Source organism: Ixodes scapularis, unplaced genomic scaffold, assembly GCF_016920785.2.
Source record: "Ixodes scapularis isolate PalLabHiFi unplaced genomic scaffold, ASM1692078v2 PGA_scaffold1__304_contigs__length_218370807, whole genome shotgun sequence".
NCBI classification, from domain to species: domain Eukaryota; kingdom Metazoa; phylum Arthropoda; class Arachnida; order Ixodida; family Ixodidae; genus Ixodes; species Ixodes scapularis.
The window spans coordinates 194,628,815-194,646,492 of record NW_024609846.1 but is presented as its reverse complement, the minus strand read 5'-3'; the positions used below and the strand labels follow the sequence as shown (position 1 = coordinate 194,646,492).

The window sequence follows — 17,678 nt, the reverse complement described above, 5'->3', positions numbered from 1 at the left end:
ACATGTAATCAGTGAATTTTCAATTAAAATGTTCGCGAAACCCTGAAGAGCAATCGCCAAAATCGTGTTCGATGGAACTTTGTTTCAGAACTCCTGATCAATACTGCTGTGTTTGTAACTGAGACACCGAAATATAAGTGACAAAACCTAGTTTTTTTTCAGCAGATCTTAAAGGACACATGCAAAGGAAAAAAACATTTTTTTTTAGACAGCTTAGATGGAAAAAGGATGTCATAAAACGATTTTACTACGAAGAAAAAAAAATTTTAGAGCTATATTTACGGCGCTATACAAATTTGTAATTGGCGCTCGCGGGAGCCGCCGCTGGTCACGTGGTAGGCCCGCGCGCCGCCGCGCTGCGTCGCCGCCGCACGCTCAGCGTTGTGCGAACGCCGCTTCAACGAGTTTCTTTACGCCGCCGTCGCCGCCGCCGCACAAGTTTGTCTGCTTCGGGGCGCCGCTGCCGTCATCTGACCGGCGCACAGGTCTACCACGTCTGCTTGCGCGTTTTCAGGAGTTTCCTTTGGGCTCTAAAAGTTACTTATCTATCTTACTTTTTTGTTATACGTCAAACAAAAATGAATAAGTTACTTTTAGAAGCCATAGGAAGCTTCCGAAAGAGCGCAAGTACCACGTGACAAATATGGGCCCGTCAAGGGCCACTTTTCTGCGGCGCCCGCCGGCGCCAAGTACAAATTCGTATGGTGCCGTAAATATAGTCCTAAAAATTTTTTTTCTTGGTTGTAAAATTGTTTTATGATATCCTTTTTCCATCTAAGCTGTTTAAAAAAAAAATGTTTTTTTTCCTTTGCATGTGTCCTTTAATACCAAACCACCATGCTACCTGCAGCCTTGAATTGCTTCCACAAAAGAAATAAAGCATATTAGGCTCCTACCTCACTCTGTTCTGCAAGAAGGGCTCGCTTGATTCTGTGTCTGGAAAGAGAACACACATTGAAAATGAGTTAATTGTAATTTTGCATTAAACAAACTGCTGCCTGATCCACGAGGAATGTAGAGTCCTAAGCTAACCCTATGCATCGGCAGCCCCGTTTGCAATCGTAAAATAAAAAAGTTTTGATTACATTAGTTTATGTGGTATATGCAGTAAAGTCCATGTTACTAGTTAACCAATCATACATTTTTCATTTGCGTATTTGCCCCTGTAAACGAAGGAAGTGGTAAGCAGATTGGGCTGTCTAAATTGCACTTCTATTTCGAATGCTTGCACATTGCAAACCTTTGGCAGCGTCCTCTTCATTTGATGGCAAATTTGTGAGTTAACTATAATAGTGTAGTTATGAGAGTAGTGCATGGGTTATTTCCTAGACATTAGTACCTTCTAACACCAACTGCTTCGCTTCCGTCAACGCTGCTCGCCGGATTCAACAAAACCACTTGGACAAACAACCAGCCAATATTTTGCTTACATTTGTTTTCTTGCTGACAACTTATGATGTTCCGTATGCATTACTCACCACGGCCCAACCAAACATTCACAAGACCAGCTGAAAATCTGAGCTTTGACCACATGCATTGTGGACAAGATTCGACTTCCCGCGTTGCATCGCTTCAGGCTGAGTGTGCATAAATATTTTGCTTGAATCAAACCTAACACCCGGTTCATTAATCAAGCATCTGTAATTGTTGAGGAGCTTAATAACATACACTGCACATGCGTTCAGTAGAGAAAGCTATGAATAGATGCATGCCGTTTGGACAAAAGTCGACACAGTTAACCCTGCTTGGTATCGAGGGCTGTTTCGAGGTGGTTGCGACTCCTGAAAGAAATAAGGTGTCTGCAAAAATGTATTACTGGAGTAGCCGGCTCTTTGCTAAGTGCCAATATCTTCAGAAGTCAAATAATAAAGAAAAAACATACTTAATGTTTACCAGCTCCAAATTGTAGATACACACTTTAAGAGTAATGCACCTGACCTTGTTAGTTGTACCGAAAGGATTATTCTAACATGCAGCTCACCACTCATTTTAGCAAGTTTAAGATATATGCGCAGAACAAGTCGTCTGCTTCTTGGGCAGGGGTTGCGATGATATCATAAAGCCAAGCTCTTATTGGCTCATTGAAAGAAGTAGTGGGTAGACCTCAAGGCATCTAGCATTGAAGTCTACCCACTATCTTTTTTGATCAATCAATAAGAGCTCCACATCATTCTGACATCACCGCTACTCCTGAGCAAAAAGCACACGACTTGCTCTCCGCATGGAATACTGACACACAGATATAAACGACTTACTTCTTCGTTAGGTCATTGACCAGCTCAGAGATATACTTGTTTGTATTCTTCAGCCGGTCGGCCCGAATTTTAGCAGTAGCGACTGCTTTCTCTTCTGGCTTCAATTCTTTGTCCAGCATTATTTTGGTCTCTTGTTCTGTTGGATGGTCGCGTATGTACTTCTCCAACATGTCTGAAAACAAACAAAAACAGAAATTAGAACCCAGTCGAAATCTACTCGTTTTTTTCTGAGTTTAATTGACTCTGGAATCGGCATACAGAAGACTAGCGATAATTAAATCTCGGACATTTCATACTTTCAATTAATTCAAACAAAACTCAAATTTTTAGTTTTTCCCTTATGTTTTCAGCTTACTTCAAACTAGACCATTGAGTTAATTCATACTTCTGCTTGTTTGCACCGACAAATATGGGCTGCCTTTGCCGCCACTAGCTGAGCGCATTTGCATTCTTATTTCACCTAAAAATAGTCGAAAATAAAGCATATTACCATCCTGCACTTATCTAAGTGGTCAAAACCACTTGGACTACTCTGGCGACAGAACATGGCAATGCACAATCGTGTGTTGACGCGAGGAAAAGAAAAAAAAAACGTCCTCAGGTACGAAAGTGACACTTGGCCACATCTGCTTTTCCCAGCGTGCTGCTGAAGGCCGACTCCGAAGCATGTGACCCGCCTTTGTAGTATTTGCTACTTTGCAGCCACCGTAGCAGGCACGTAGCCAGGGGAGGGCCCATGGTGCCCGGGCCCCCTCGGAAATCTTCCATTTTGCTGGAGCCTCCTCTCCCCTCCCTCCCTTCCTCCCTCCCTCCCTCCCTCCCTCCCTCCCTCCCTCCCTCCCTCCCTCCTTCCCTTCCCTCCCCTCCCCCCAAACATAATCCTGGCTACATGTGTGCACCGTAGTGTAACGCACCACACATTCCCTCATTGGCTGTGGCAAAGTTTTCATCATGTCGCTGCGAGGTAAATACCAAACTCTCTCCGTAAAGGAGAAATTGGTTGCGATGGGAGAGAAGTTGATTCGGAAGTGAAGAAGTGTCACTGAAACATGGGATTACTAGGAGTACCCTGACTACCATTTTCAAAGTGAAGGACAAGCTTTTGAGCAACGCAAGCCGATTCGTACTGGATCAAAAAAGCCTTAGGGTAACGGCACACCCACAGCTTGAAAACCGAAACTTGGATTTCGCAAAATAAAGCTGCAGAAGCATTGAACGGGACACTACGAATTCCAAAACATCACTCAGAGATCGATATCTCAAACGGATGGCCGTATTTCTGGAAAAGAACGGAGCAATCAAGTGAGGAATGTGGCATCACGGTTATATTCAAACGGTTCAGAATGAGGGGAAGCGGCCTCGCTTCAGTTCACCAGCTCGACGGGACGAAGCGAGGAGGACAGGGAATGAGAATAGAATCGTAATGCCCCATGCCTCGCCGGCCGTGTTCAGTCGCGCATTTCTTTGAAAAAAAATATAGCCATCCGTTAAACACTGTATGAATGGTGTTTTTGGATTCTGCAGCATCCCGCCTATCGCTCCAGCCCTGTTTTGCGAGCTCAAAATTTCAGTTCAGTATCCCTTTAAGCGTGCACGGAGCTCCAATCTGCCAATAAGTGAACTGATCCTGCGAAAAAAAGCTGACAAACTATCCTTGCGGTTCGTATAAAACACAAAAATGAAGTTGTGATAATTCAAACAAAAATCTGTGGTTTTGTCAAGTATAGATTAACGAACATCTAGTGTAATTGCAAGTCTTAAACTCTAAAAGCATAGAGCGCTGCTAAACTCTTCTTTTCAAGAAAGCAAGCTTTATGTTTAGCTAAAACGGTTTTCATGATAATGTGGCATTATCACGCAATAAAAGGTAACTGATAAGTGCAGATATTTTTATGTATTACACAGTTTATAGACCTCACTGCAAACGTAAGCCTTTTAATTCAGCACATGATTGGAGAAATCAGCAATGCACCTGAGGAGCAATGTCAATTTTCCCAATTTCCCCACACTTTTTTTTACGACAGAACCAGTAGAAAGCACACAACCACTAGAGAGCACATCATTTCTATGCTGACAGTCACTGCAAGCATCTTAGAAAGTAATTATCTTACTGCGAACAGCAATCTTCTTTTCCGGCGTCATGGGAACCTTCCCTTGAGCACCCAGTTTTTTTAACCTGTTGCAGGGCCTGCCGTTCACGCTTCGTTCAAGTAGTTGAGGCGTCGTCCACATTGTCCTGGATGCATCCTTGGCACACTTCGAATCACACGTAGCTTTGAATACCAACTTCAACTTGCCACAGGGTATAAGAAGGTTGCACCCCACATGAACCTGGAAACAGAACATTGTTGAACATAGCCTACAAGATATGCATCGTAACTTTTAAGAACCAGACAACAAGTCAATTCAAGCCATGACAGTCCTTTAAATAAAGGTGCGAAGAGATGATCACCTCATCATAAGGTGTTCACAAGCTAATGATATGTGAAAGAATGAAAAGGGCTACCTTTTTTAATACTACTACAGTCGAATCTCATTAATTCAAACTATCTTAATTCAAACTAACATGCAGGTCCCATCCTATGCATCTCTATGGGAGGTAACTCCTGGTAATTCAAACATTGCTTTATTCAAACAAATTTTCGGCCCCCCTTAAGTTTAAATTAATGAGATTCGACTGTAGATAAAATATTTTCCTCCGACACCTGTATCGCTAGCCATTAAACATAATTGAGAACTGCAAGGGGTTTTGTTTACCATATACGTATGATCCTGCCACGTCCCCGATTTTAATGCAACGGTATAATGAGGAAAATACCAGATTCTACTTCGCAGATTTAGGATTAAACAACACATTGTTCATACAAGGTTTCATGAAACTCAAACTTTGCGATGTTGCACATTTTCCGAGGGGATCGGTGGCCGAGTGGGCCAGTGCACACCAGCTCAGACCACGTGGAGCGAAAACTAGCGCTGCAGAACCCAGGGATTCTAAGTACAGTTGCACCCCTGCCCGTTTCGATCTGGATGAGCATTGTACCGGCGTGTGGTCGTGTATCACTACTATGTGGTACGCGTTGAAGACCCCAGGCTAGTGGTTGTACTGCACTGGCTAAATTTCTCCTCTACAGTGGGAAACAAGTCGCCCATTGAGGCAGACTAAGTTCTAAAATGTATGAACATACACACATTGCAATTTTTTTTTGTGCACATTTGCCAATGCAATCATTGTTTAAAGGAACCTCCAAGTGAAATTCTTTCTTTTACATAATAAAACTGCAGCTGAAGGTTTGAAACAAGAATCCGAAAAGAGCAAGTTTGACGTGCTGGTGAAGCGGATATTGTAGCGAGTTTGTTCGACTCCATTCAACAAGTTTCGTTTCAGCCGGCACTCCCCGAGTGGCTGCACTTGCCGAGTCCATTTTGGGGCCAGCACATGCGTAGTACTGCAGCTGCTTGCACCAGATCGCCATCCCAGCATGCATTGCACACTAAAGTCGATAGTGATGAACAGCACAAGTTGAGGTGATAATGTCCGGTAATCTAGCACCCTTAGCAGCGCTACTTGGGTCTACTTTCTCCACCAGCGAAGTTGAAGAGCTCCTTCAAGAGATCAATAGCTTAAGAAGCTAACTGAATTGCGTCAATTATATGAACAGCATCATTGCTATGACGACAGAGTCTGTTTCACCTTACATTAGGCCGTAGCTAAGGATAAAAGCATGATGGCAGCTTGTGCAATTTAGCTGCATTCTTGAGCTAGGAGCTCATACTACAGTATAGACCACTTACAACGTAACCGCTTATAGTGCAGGACCGGGTATAACGCGGCATTTTTAAACCACCGGTTCGCCTCCCATAGAACTCCATGTAATTGCATACCGCCTAAGATGCAGGCACGCGAAGGGAAATACCGGTTATAGTGCGGTTTCTGGAACAGCCCGCCGACCGACCAACGCAGCGAGCACGCTTCCCTGTGCGACACTAGATAACGGCGCTAGCCGCAAGTGGCACTCGCGGGGCAAGACGCGGGGCAAGACGCGGGGCAAGACGCGGGGCAAGGAGGTTGCTCGAAGAAGCGGGGAGAAGCGAAGAGAGAGGCTTCAGTCGCCATAGCGACGAAGGGACGCACGCACGTGTCGTTCACGTGCGTGCGTCCCTCCGCTGCGTTGGAGAACAACCGCAACGACAGACCAATTGCAGGTCGAGGAGAAGTGTTCGCGCGCATTGCATGCCAGTCGCGGGCCGGCTGCTTCTATCCGCAAACATGGCGGCAGTTGTAATTGTCGACGTAGACGGCGTGGTTATGGTGGCTAGCATAGCGTGGTGGAAGCTCATTGTTCCGCGTAAAAGCGCTATCCTTGACTGTGAATTTTCGTTGTGTGTCGCTATGATAACCCAGCACGTACTAGAAGGGAAGATCCACCGACTCGTGCGGCGATGTCGTGGCGGCACTCTCAAGACGGCAGAAACGCTCATGTTGTCGTGTTGTTTACTTCGACTACAGTGGTGATTTCTAAGCATTTGTGTTTTCGAACATCGCCCGGATTTCTTCTTTGGAGCATTTCATGCCTGTGCTCAAATGAAGGTATTACTGGCGCGTACCGTATAAATGATGCGAATTTTCACGTGTTTTCATCACCGGAGAAAAGTGATTAGGGTTAGCAATCCTGAACACTCGCAACGTCCGTCCGCAACCCGCGACGCCGTTAAAAGGCTGCGTCAGGCAAAAGTCGCTTATTTCTTTCAAAATGTGTGACACGCTTGAGAGAGAAGCGAGAGAAGTGTACTAGTCTGGTGAAATAACGACTTTTCTCAAACTAAGCTTTATTTTTCATCTAACATAAAATAAATTCTTTTACAAAGGTAGGTTGTCTGATGGCTTGCATTTTGGGCCTGAAAAATTGATGTTTTGGTTATAGTAGTGCGGTACCGCTTATAGTGCGGATTTTTGCGACTCCCGCGACATACGTTATATGCAGTCTACACTGTATTTACCTACATTGCGGTCTATCATAAGGTGAGAAGCACAGTGCTTAGATCAGCCATGCAGAGCGTCGTTAGCAGGATTGCCCAATAACTTGTTTTGGGTATAAGGCCGCAAAGCAGAATATTCATATTTCCAAAATCGGCGTCTGTGCGCGTTTCATAAGTGCTGCCAAAAATGATGTCAAAAAATCTCTAATAGAATGGTTGTTCACCACATTTTTCGTCACAAATAGAAACAACTGGCACACCACTGTTGCATTTCTGCCTGCTACGTAGCCTAACAGCAAATTTGTTTTGGTTCATAGTTGGCACACGTACCACAGCAGAGATAGCAAAAGCATCGTGGTACACTCGTCAAGTGAACCAGGTCTCAGGGTAAAACTTATGTCGATGTGTCAAACAAACTCGCTATTACAGAGGTGACCACAAAAACGTCATGTCTATGGTGATAAGGCTGGCCACCTTACACCATGATTCTGTGCTTTGTTCTTTTAGTTTTTGTTTTCAATTTCGATTCGAACGCACACATAATTTTGAGTATATAATTTGGGGTGAAAAAAGCATGTTAGTAATGTGCAAATGCTGGATCCCTTCAATTTAGCGAAGAGTGCTTAAAACTGACTTAGATACCAACCTGTCCTTCGTGTTCTGGAATAGTGGAGTTGATGACCTGTTTGCAAAATCCTCGCCGAGGTCCTCAGGAGGGGGCTCCAGATGGGGCTCCGGGCGGGGCTCCGGACGGGGCTCAGGAAGACGCTCAGGAAGGAGCTCAGGAAGGTGCTCAGCCAGGGGCTCAGGCAGGGGCTCAGGCAGGTGCTCATGCAGGTGCTCAGGAAAGGGCTCCTCTCCCTCCATGCACGGCACCTGCCATAACAAAGTACACAATAAAACCACTTCAAACTATATTCCACTTGAAGTTGTTTCCAGTACTGGCAAAACCACAGGCGCAAGGACATGGTTTTCAAAAGCACTTTCTACATGCCAGTAGTCATGTATGCAGAGCATTTTGCTGTTCGACTCGTTCCCACCCACACTTTCATCAGTACCGAAAAGAATATGTCAAATAGAGCATAGGGTCAAGTAAGGTGTTCTCCGGCAAACACATCTTTACACAATAAATCATCAATATTCTGTTCAAGATGTATCAGAGATGAACCGGCTTTTTCATAAACAGCAATTTCTCACCAAGGCCCGAGCGGAGACATCGCTGATTGGTGGTCGATTCCTGGGAACCTGGTCACTGGGTCGGCTATCATAAAAATAGAGGCATACTGAAGTTACTCCGAACATTAAAATATTTCATAAGGAAAGTTAAACAAATTACCCCAGCACGCTGGTCCTTGCACTTGAAACGCTTAGTGGTGCAGGAGCTGCCTCTGCTTGAGCTTGTGGTCCCCTGACTTGGACATTAGCTCCTGGATGAACATCTATAAATATTAAGATTTAAGAAATCTGCAGTTTATTAAAACAACTATAAACAAGCCAATTCATCCCAAAGTGCACATACCAAACTTAAAGAGGAGGGTCCAGGACAAAGCTTTTCTTAACTGCCGCTCCTCCTCCAGCTCCTTCTTTGTAGCTGCTAGCTCCGTCTTCACACGTTTAAATTCTCTCTCCAGATCACCGTTAGCCTCCCTTTCAACTCTTAGCAGCTTCTCAGGGACAACTCCTTCGTCATCATCCTCACTGCTGTCGACACTCGGTGCCGCCCTTTTTTTCCTGCTCAGAATGTCGGTCATCTCCTTTTTGCGTGAAGCCCTCTGGGCAGACATCTGCTCTCGTCTTGATCTTGTACTGGTTGCCTGTAAAACCAATCTGTTACAACTGTACCATGACACACATAAAGTGGTTCAAGTCACCAGGCTCGATTTAAAATGGACCGTAAAAATCGACGCCTGCACGTAGCCATCTAAACTTTTCGTCAAAGGTGTAATTCACAGGTTGGTTTTTTCTTGTAAAATTACAAAGCGTAGCTCTCTTTCTGTAAAAAATAAGGCCAAGAAGTTGCCAGGGTCTACGGCGGGCAGCAATGCAGACGACAGTGGTCCGGTAGCAGGGTGTGTTTGGCGTTCGTATTGATAGATGGTGCTGCCTTCTTATCGCGACGTGCAGGCGTCGATTTTTACCACGGTGGACGGCTCGCGACCACCGTGGTTTATTAAAATGAATATAATCTTTTCGAAATGTACCTTCGGCTAAAAAATAAATGCGAACAATAAAAACAAACTTAAAGTAAAAAAACGTGTCTGCATAACGGCGGTGCTTTTGCTGCCAACGGATTTCGTCTGCGTGTCGTCTGCTTTCTCTCGCTGGTCGGCTGCACCTTCCGACGCTGCTCTCGATGCCATCTATCAATATCTATCAATACGAGCGCCAAACACACCCCGCTACTGGATTTAGTCTGGGTTGCCGCCCGCCGTAGACCCCGGCAAGTTTCTTGGCGCTACTTTTTACTAAAAAAAACTACGCTTTGTAATTTAACAAAAAAAAAAAAAAACCGACCTGTGAGACAGACACCTTTGACATAAAGCTTAGATGGCTACGTGCAGACGTCGATTTTTACGGTCCATTTTAGATCGAGCCTGGTGACTTGAACCACCTTATATAACTAGAGAATTACCTGACTGTCATTGATGGGGCCCTCGAAGATAACAGGCAGAGCAGTTGCCCTTGACTTTAAGATGCTCTTTATCAGTTCCTGCTGATTTTCTGGTTTTGAAAACAAACAAAAAATAAACAATAAGCACATGAAAAGTTAGCCCCTTCTAAGAAACCTCTACAGCAAGTGTGATAGCCGGACTAATGAATATCCATACTAACGGGCACTTTAAAGGAGTTCTGAATTATCCCCTTTAAAGAATCAGGGAATCAGCGCACGCCAATAAGTGCGAGGTCGCGACCTGATTCACCAATTCTTTGTGAAGGGAAAGGATGGAGGGACAGGTAAAGTGGGTAGTGGTGGAGTGGGTGGTGCTAGGCTGGAATGGGGGATTAATTCATTGCTTTGAAACTTAGTAAATTTCGTTTCACCACTGCGATACGTATTTCAATAAATTTGAGCTCGCTATGGGCCGACGCCAATTTTTTCGGCTCCTTTCAGAGGTATATACACGATTGCAAGTAGGGCCCGCGGCGGCCGCGATTTGGGTGGCACACACTTGGTCGTACGACGTTTAAGCCAAGGCCGACTTTTTGTCGAGACACTTTACGAATGGTCGGCCGCCGAAAGCGGTGCCTGTTTATGTGGGCTAGGTGGTGTAACGTTTTGTAATGAGGCGCCGCAGACTGTCGCCGTGAAGCGGCGTGAACGCCGCGGGGGGATGGGTTAACACGCGCCCCAGTGATTTGCTAAAACGTCGATCGCACAAATGACCGCTGTTCGCTAAAGCATAATTCGCTCCTGTGATACGGATCCCTCCTGCAAGAGCCTCCCGCAACACAGGCCATGTAACTGAGAATCTGAAAGACCATAGTTACTTCTACACGACCGTTCGTTACCAGTGGCCGTAACAAACCCTCTCGCTCGTTCACGTGAACATTTGTTGACAAATGTCTTACCTGCCAACTGAAGGATAAAGGCTGCGTAATAGCCTTCTTGATCCCCCGTCGCAGTCCTCCAGTAGGCTTCGTAATGACGCCCTTTGTCGTAGTCGACAACAGTCTTTGGGTTGAAGTGTCTAATTAAAGTCGCTGGAACAATAGCCTTAATATTGTCCTCAACGTACCGTACATGGGCAAACATCATTAGCTGTTGAAAAGAAATAAGCGCTGGAGATGGCCGCAACAACCACGTTGTTCGCGTTTAGGTAAACAAGCGCACATGTATTCACCACCGGTCAGAAACTGCCGGTGGCGGTGCGCCGGCGTTTTTTTGTTTTTTTTTTCTCCGGCGGCGGTGCGGCGCGGAGGAGAAACAATGTTATAAAAAATACTTGCACAAATAAAACACGAAAATGGTTAAAAAAAGAAAACACCAATATCAAGCAATAATGTACGCCGCGGTTACGATGCGCCGGCGTGATGTTTGTGAAATCGGTTAGCGGCGCAAGCGGCGTGACTGCGGCGGCGGCGGCGGCAGTGTGTCGCTCACACGCCGCACGCGTCTGTTCCTAACCAGTGTTGGCGTTGGTGGCAACACTTCGATAAAAGATTCATTATATACGAGCAGTCAGCGATTTTTAACGATGCATTCTACAGCAGGCCCCAACTTTAAACGTCTCTTGCTAAAAAAAAAATAACTTGAAATATGCTTTACGACATTTATAATCTACCTTTGACTTGTGTTTTTGCTATTTTTATGAACCACCCAACGGCAACCCGATGAAGTGAAATCCAAATCCAACACGAAACAACCATTAGCTTCACCGGCATCACATTTAGGAAGTGCGAAGTGGTTCGGGGTTCAGTCGCGCTATTATGTCTGCCAAACAGTTGCCGTTGGACGAACCACAAAATAAACGATCCAAGAAGGTGTACTTGGAACCAAAAGAACCTTTTAATGTTCCGTCATCGACACTGCACTACCGGAGCAGCCTACCCCGTGAATCTAGCGAGCCCGTTAGTGACAATCCAGCTGCTACAACGGACTTGAGTACTGACAGTGCGACTCGTGCAGCGACTGAAGAAGTAAGTGAAGACGTACCCTGTTGCGTTTTTGAAGACCTTTATTCAACCGCCACCCTCCAGCACCGCTCGTGCCGAGTACAACTCTGAAGTCCCATATGCACCAGGTTTTCTTTTGCCCGGCCACCGCACCCGCGCTCGTAGTGCCCTCTGGACACCACATCTTTCCCCTCCTTTTTAAACAAACATACCCAGCTGGTAACATCCGGCCATTAACAGTAAATAGTTTAGAAAAGTCCGTCGCTTTTTTTTTTTCATTCTTCTATTAGCCTTCGAGGCTTGCGCCGATCTCACACGGGATACCGTCGCTCTCCGTCACTATTATCTGCATCCATGAGCGTCTCAGCATCCTGGGTGTTACTTCTTGGCCTCGGGACTTCGGATGGTGCAGGCAAAGAGGCCTGTGGAAGGCATCTGTCGCCTGCGCTGTCTTCTGGTGTGCTGTCTGTCCAAGCCGTGGCAGACACCCCTCCCGCTTCGTCTGGACGAGACTCTGAAGGTCCCGAGTCTTGCGACGGTGCTCGGAGCAACTGGTCCTGATGCCTTCGCCATACCCGTCCCGGGGAGACTTGCACTTGGAAAGACACTGGACCAGTTTGGGCAGCGACTGTTCCTGGCTGCCACTTGTGACCACTTCGATAATCTCTGGCATAGACTTGGTCTCCTGCAGTGAAAGCCCGCTCTTGTCCTGGGTGTTGCCGCTGTTGGCGGTAGTGTGTGCTGGCCACACAGTCTGCAACTGATGGTTTCAGGAGGTCCAGTCTGGTGCGAAGATGCCGCTGTAGCATCAACTGGGCCGGAGACTCTCTTGTTGTCGGGTGCCGGGTGTTCCTGTACGATAGAAGAAAACGTGACAACCTTGTACGGAGGGGATGGCTCGAAGTTGTTTTCCGCAGATAGTTTTTCATGGTCTGAATAAACCGCTCAGCTAGTCCATTCGTAGCGGGATGGTATGGTGCAGACGTGACCTGGGCGATACCATTGTTCCTTAAGAAAGTTTGAAATTCCTCCGACACAAACTGAGGCCCATTGTCAGAAACCATGGTTGTGGGCAGACCAAACCGTGCGAAGCAATCTTGTACACACTCGATTATGACCTTTGACGTCGTAGACTCCAAGACAAACACCTCTGGCCATTTGGAGTGAGCATCCACGAGCACGAGGAACATTTTACCCATGAAAGGTCCCGCCAGATCCACATGCAGTCTCTCCCATGGACGTGTCGGCCATGCCCAAGGGTGCAGGGGAGCAGTGGACGGATTGTTTCGGTGCAGCTGACACATGGTACACCCTCCAATTTCCCTCTCAATGTCTTTATCCGGGGATGCCCACCAAACATAGCTCCTAGCCATTTCCTTAGTGCGCACGATGCCATAATGGTCCCCATGAAGTTCTTCTAGGACCCTTTTCTGCAGGGTCTTCGGAATCACCACTCGTAAACCCCACATGAGGCATCCTTGGTGGAGTGACAGCTCATTGCGGCGTACGTGGAAGGGTGCATACTCTGGATCGGTTGGCTTGCGTTCTGGGCCCCAACCATGCTTTACTCTTTCCACGATCTGACTTAGGAGGGGGTCTCTGGACGTCGCCCGTGCAATGTCTTTACATCTAAGAGGTACATTGTCAAAGTACTCACAGTAGAAGGCGAACGTTTCGTCGACGGCGTCTGTGTTGGGGTTGTCCGTTGCTTTTGGGAGTCTTGACAAGCAGTCTGCATTGGCATTTTCCTCGGAAGACCGGTGGACGATGGTGTAGCGGTGTGCGGCTAGCTGACAGGCCCACCTCTGGAGCCTCGCTGCTGTCATTGTAGGGATCCCGGTCGTTGGGCCTAGGATTTTCTGTAAGGGAGCGTGGTCAGTGATCAGTGTGAAGTGATAGCCATACAAATAGTAGTGGAATCTTCTTATTCCAAAGATGATAGCTAGGCCTTCTTTTTCTAACTGAGAATAATTCTTCTCGTGCTCAGTCAGGGTCCTAGAAGCAAAAGCAACTGGCCGCCCTGTTCCATCTTCAAACACATGGGACAGGACTGCCCCTACTCCATACGCCGATGCATCGCATGCCAGTATAATGGGTCGACGCGGGTCAAAATATGTCAGGACAGGTGCCGACGTCACCAGCTTCTTAAGCGAATCAAAGGAGTCCTGACAGTCTGTGCTCCATTCCCATGCAGCCTTCTTCTGCAGTAGACGATTCAGAGGATACACGGTAGTTGCTAAGTTCAGTAGAAATTTGCCATAGTAGTTAGCAAGCCCAAGGAATGAACGCAACTCTGCCTTGTTCTTGGGAGTGGGTGCATCTCGAAGTGCTGCTGCTTTATCCTCCATGGTTCGTAGACCATCCCGACTAATCACATGACCGAGGTAGGCAACTTCCGTTTGGAAGAATTTGCACTTCTCTTTCTGAAGACGCATTCCCTTTTCTTGTAATCGTGTTAAGACTGCTTTCAAGTCTTCAAAATGCTCACCCTTCGTTCTGCCAGTCACCAGGATGTCGTCCAGGTAGCAGGTGGTCTGCGGCAGCCCTTGAAGCACTTGATCCATAGTTCTTTGAAAAATGGAGGGTGCAGATGCTATGCCGAAGGGAAGACGGTTCACTTGGAACAGCCCCAACTGGGTGTTGATGGTGAGGTACTTCCGCGCTGCAGGATGCATCTCCAGCTGTAGGTAGGCTTTTGACAGGTCCAGCTTTGAGAAAAACTTCCCTCCTGCCAGCGTTGCAAACATCTCTTCTATCCTGGGGAGCGGATAGTTGTCGACCTCCAAGCACGGGTTGATTGTTGACTTGTAGTCGCCGCAGATTCTTATGTCTCCATTCTTTTTGACGACCGGCACGATGGGCGATGCAAACTCGCTGCTGTCCACCGGGGTCAGGATCCCCGCCTCCTTCAGTGCCATCAGTTCTTTAGAGACAGCTTCCTTCAGGGCGTGGGGCACTGGTCTTGGCTTGAGGAACTTTGGAGTGTGCCCACTCTTCAGCTTGAGGTGAGCTTCAAACCCCTGAAGACGGCCCAGATCGTCTGAGAACACCTGAGCAAAGTCCTTCAAAAGCGTGTCGACTTGTTCCTTGCTCCCCTTCTCCAAGCACTGGACAGCCTTGATGCTTGTCCAGTCGAGCCTCAGCACCTCCAGCCAGTCACGTCCCAAAAGCGGGGGACCCTTGAAGTCCACAATCTGCAGCGGTAACTTGTGAACCTGGTCTTGGTACTCCACTTCAACCTGTGCCTCTCCTACCGGCTTCACCTTTTTACCGGTAAATGCTCGAAGGACGACTCCACTTCTTCCCTTCACTAGATTGGGAAACCTTGTCTTGTACAGGTCTAACGGGAGTACCGACACCGCCGCCCCGGTGTCTACTTCCATCGTCAGCGGAATCGTGTTCACCTTCACTGTTACTTGCAGAGGCCGCGGACGTGTCCCCCGAAGCTCAAACATCTCAACCTCGTCTTCCGTGTCGACGTTCAGCGTCTTGACTTTTTCCCCTTGATTCCTCCGGCCTCGTGTCGGTGCTCCACGATGCTGAGAAGCTGCTGGCCCGGACTGCTGGCTCCTGCACACTCGTTCAAGGTGTCCGCATCTTCCGCACCTACGACAGTCTAAGCCTTTCCACCTGCAGTTAATTGCTGTGTGATTCTTAAGTCCGCAGTGCTTGCATTCGGACTTGTCCTGGTCCACCTTAAGCACCTCGGCGTCCGCGCTCCGGCAATGTAAAACTTGTGCGTTCGCGGAGGCGGCTTCCATCGCCACTGCGATTTTTAGCGCCTTCTTAAACGTCAGGCCAGCTTCCGACAACAGTCGCTTTTGAATGGAGTCGCTGATAATGCCGCATACCATGCGGTCACGTAAGGCTTCGTTCAAAGTGCCGCCGAATTCACATGTCTGCGCCAACTTTTTCAGCTCGGCTACGAACTCGAGGATACTTTCATTCTCGTTTTGGTTTCTTTTGTGAAAACGGAAGCGTTCCGCGATGACAAGAGGCTTCGGCGACAAATGCTCTCGCAATATGGCTACCAGCTCGATGTACGACTTGCTAGCCGGGATGTCCGGCGCCACCAAACTCTTTAGCAGAGCGTACGTCTTCGCGCCAATGAGGCTTAGGAACGCTGCCACTTGCCTTTCTGGTTTGACGTCGTTTGCGACGAAAAACTGGTCGAGTCGCTCGATGTAGGTTGGCCAGTCCGTGCCCGCTTCGTCAAACGGTTCAATTCGACCGAGGGTCGCCATGGCGTCGCGGCGTCACCGGGGAGTAGTGTGGCGGGCGACTCTTCGACGGGGCTCGCGTGGCTGGACGCTCGTCGCCAGTTGCGTTTTTGAAGACCTTTATTCAACCGCCACCCTCCAGCACCGCTCGTGCCGAGTACAACTCTGAAGTCCCATACGCACCAGGTTTTCTTTTGCCCGGCTACCGCCCCCGCGCTCGTAGTGCCCTCTGGACACCACATACCCTTTACAACTTTGTATCCAGATGCCTCACAGTTCAACGAGGTGGACGCAAATAACCTGCAGGACATCGAGCGTGGCGACGTGAACGATGATCCCGATGAAGGCCTTCAGGACGACTCGTTTCCTGATGCAGCACAGATTGTGGCGTGCTGCTTTGAAAGCTTGCGGCACGTAATTCTGCAGATGTCCAACATTAGCAAGGCAGAAGTGTTGGCCATGGTAATGACGTTTGTTACGTCTGAGAACCTAACGTGGAGTGGTTTAGACAACTTGCTGTCACTGATTAATGTTATCTGTGGAATGGAGGTACTTCCTCGTAACAAGTATCTGTTTAGAAAGTTGTTGGCGTCGAAGCTCGGGCTTTCAACAGATTTTTACTACTGCGAGTTCTGTGAAGGCTACCTACCTACACCAGAGGACAGGACATCAAAAATTATATGTGCAACATGCCAGAACTGCACCACCATCTCGGAGCTTCGAAGCAAGGGCAGCTTCTTCACCATCCTTGATCTACACGACCAAGTGCAGCAGATTATCGGCAAGACGTCAGAGGGGCTCTTCACCAACTTAGAGAAATTGAACGACAATTCTGAAGAGACGATATCTGACTTCACTGATGGAAGCCTCTACAAGAAACTCAAAACCAGTGGTGCATTGGAGTGGGGGGACTTGACCATCACCTTCAACACAGGCGGAAGCCCCATTTTCAAGTCGTCGAAGGCGTCTGTGTGGCCTCTCCAGTTTGTTATCAATGAAGTGCCGGCCTCCGAGCATTTCTTGGCAAGTGGAGTTGCTGGCATTTGGTTCGGCACAAAACATCCGAACATGTCACTTTTCCTGGACAAGTTCGTTGAGCATCTCTCAAACATGAGCCCCATAGTTTGGCAGTCAAATTCAAGAACAGTGACTTCAAAAGTCTACGCTGTATGCTCTTGTGTCGATGCTCCGGCACGTGCTGCCGTCCAGAACCAAGTTCTCTTCAACAGTTACTTCGGCTGCCCATGGTGCATGGCTCCTGGGGAACACATTGAAGGTAAATTATATCAGATGTGTTCAACGTGTTCTCGTTCCTTTTGTCACATTATCTATTAATCATATTTTTTTATCTTTAACTGTACCTGCCCCCTTGCTTGGTTGCCCTTACAAAAAGTTGCAACTTTTTTTTACCAGGTGCTATGAGGTATCCAGAGGCACAGCAGAGTGAAGTACGAACACACGAGCTCGTTCTCCGCGACATGGAGTATGCTGTTGCATATGACTCAACGGTAAATGGATTGAAGGGACCTTCTCCATTGGTGAACCTCAAGCACTATGACCTGGTGTCTGGCCAGGCATGCGAGTATATGCACTCTGTCCTTCTTGGCGTCAC

At 47.4% G+C, this 17,678-nt stretch overlaps 1 protein-coding gene and 2 pseudogenes across 1 annotated transcript; 1 reads left to right on the top strand and 2 right to left on the bottom strand.

The window, feature by feature from the left end:
• Positions 1 to 884: 884 nt before the first annotated feature.
• LOC120842390 lies at positions 885 to 10,992 on the bottom strand (annotated as a pseudogene).
• A 1,129-nt stretch (positions 10,993 to 12,121) lies between these two features.
• On the bottom strand, positions 12,122 to 15,607 carry LOC120842513 (annotated as a pseudogene).
• Positions 15,608 to 16,492: 885 nt separating this feature from the next.
• On the top strand, positions 16,493 to 17,401 carry LOC120842521. The gene has a single exon (XM_040213654.1). The coding sequence runs from the start codon at positions 16,493 to 16,495 to the stop codon at positions 17,399 to 17,401; it is 909 nt and encodes a 302-aa protein (XP_040069588.1).
• Positions 17,402 to 17,678: the final 277 nt, after the last annotated feature.

Coding starts and splice junctions, on each gene's coding strand:
- LOC120842521 (XM_040213654.1), top strand. CDS start 16,493: ATGTCCAACATTAGCAAGGCAGAAGTGTTGGCCATGGTAATGACGTTT.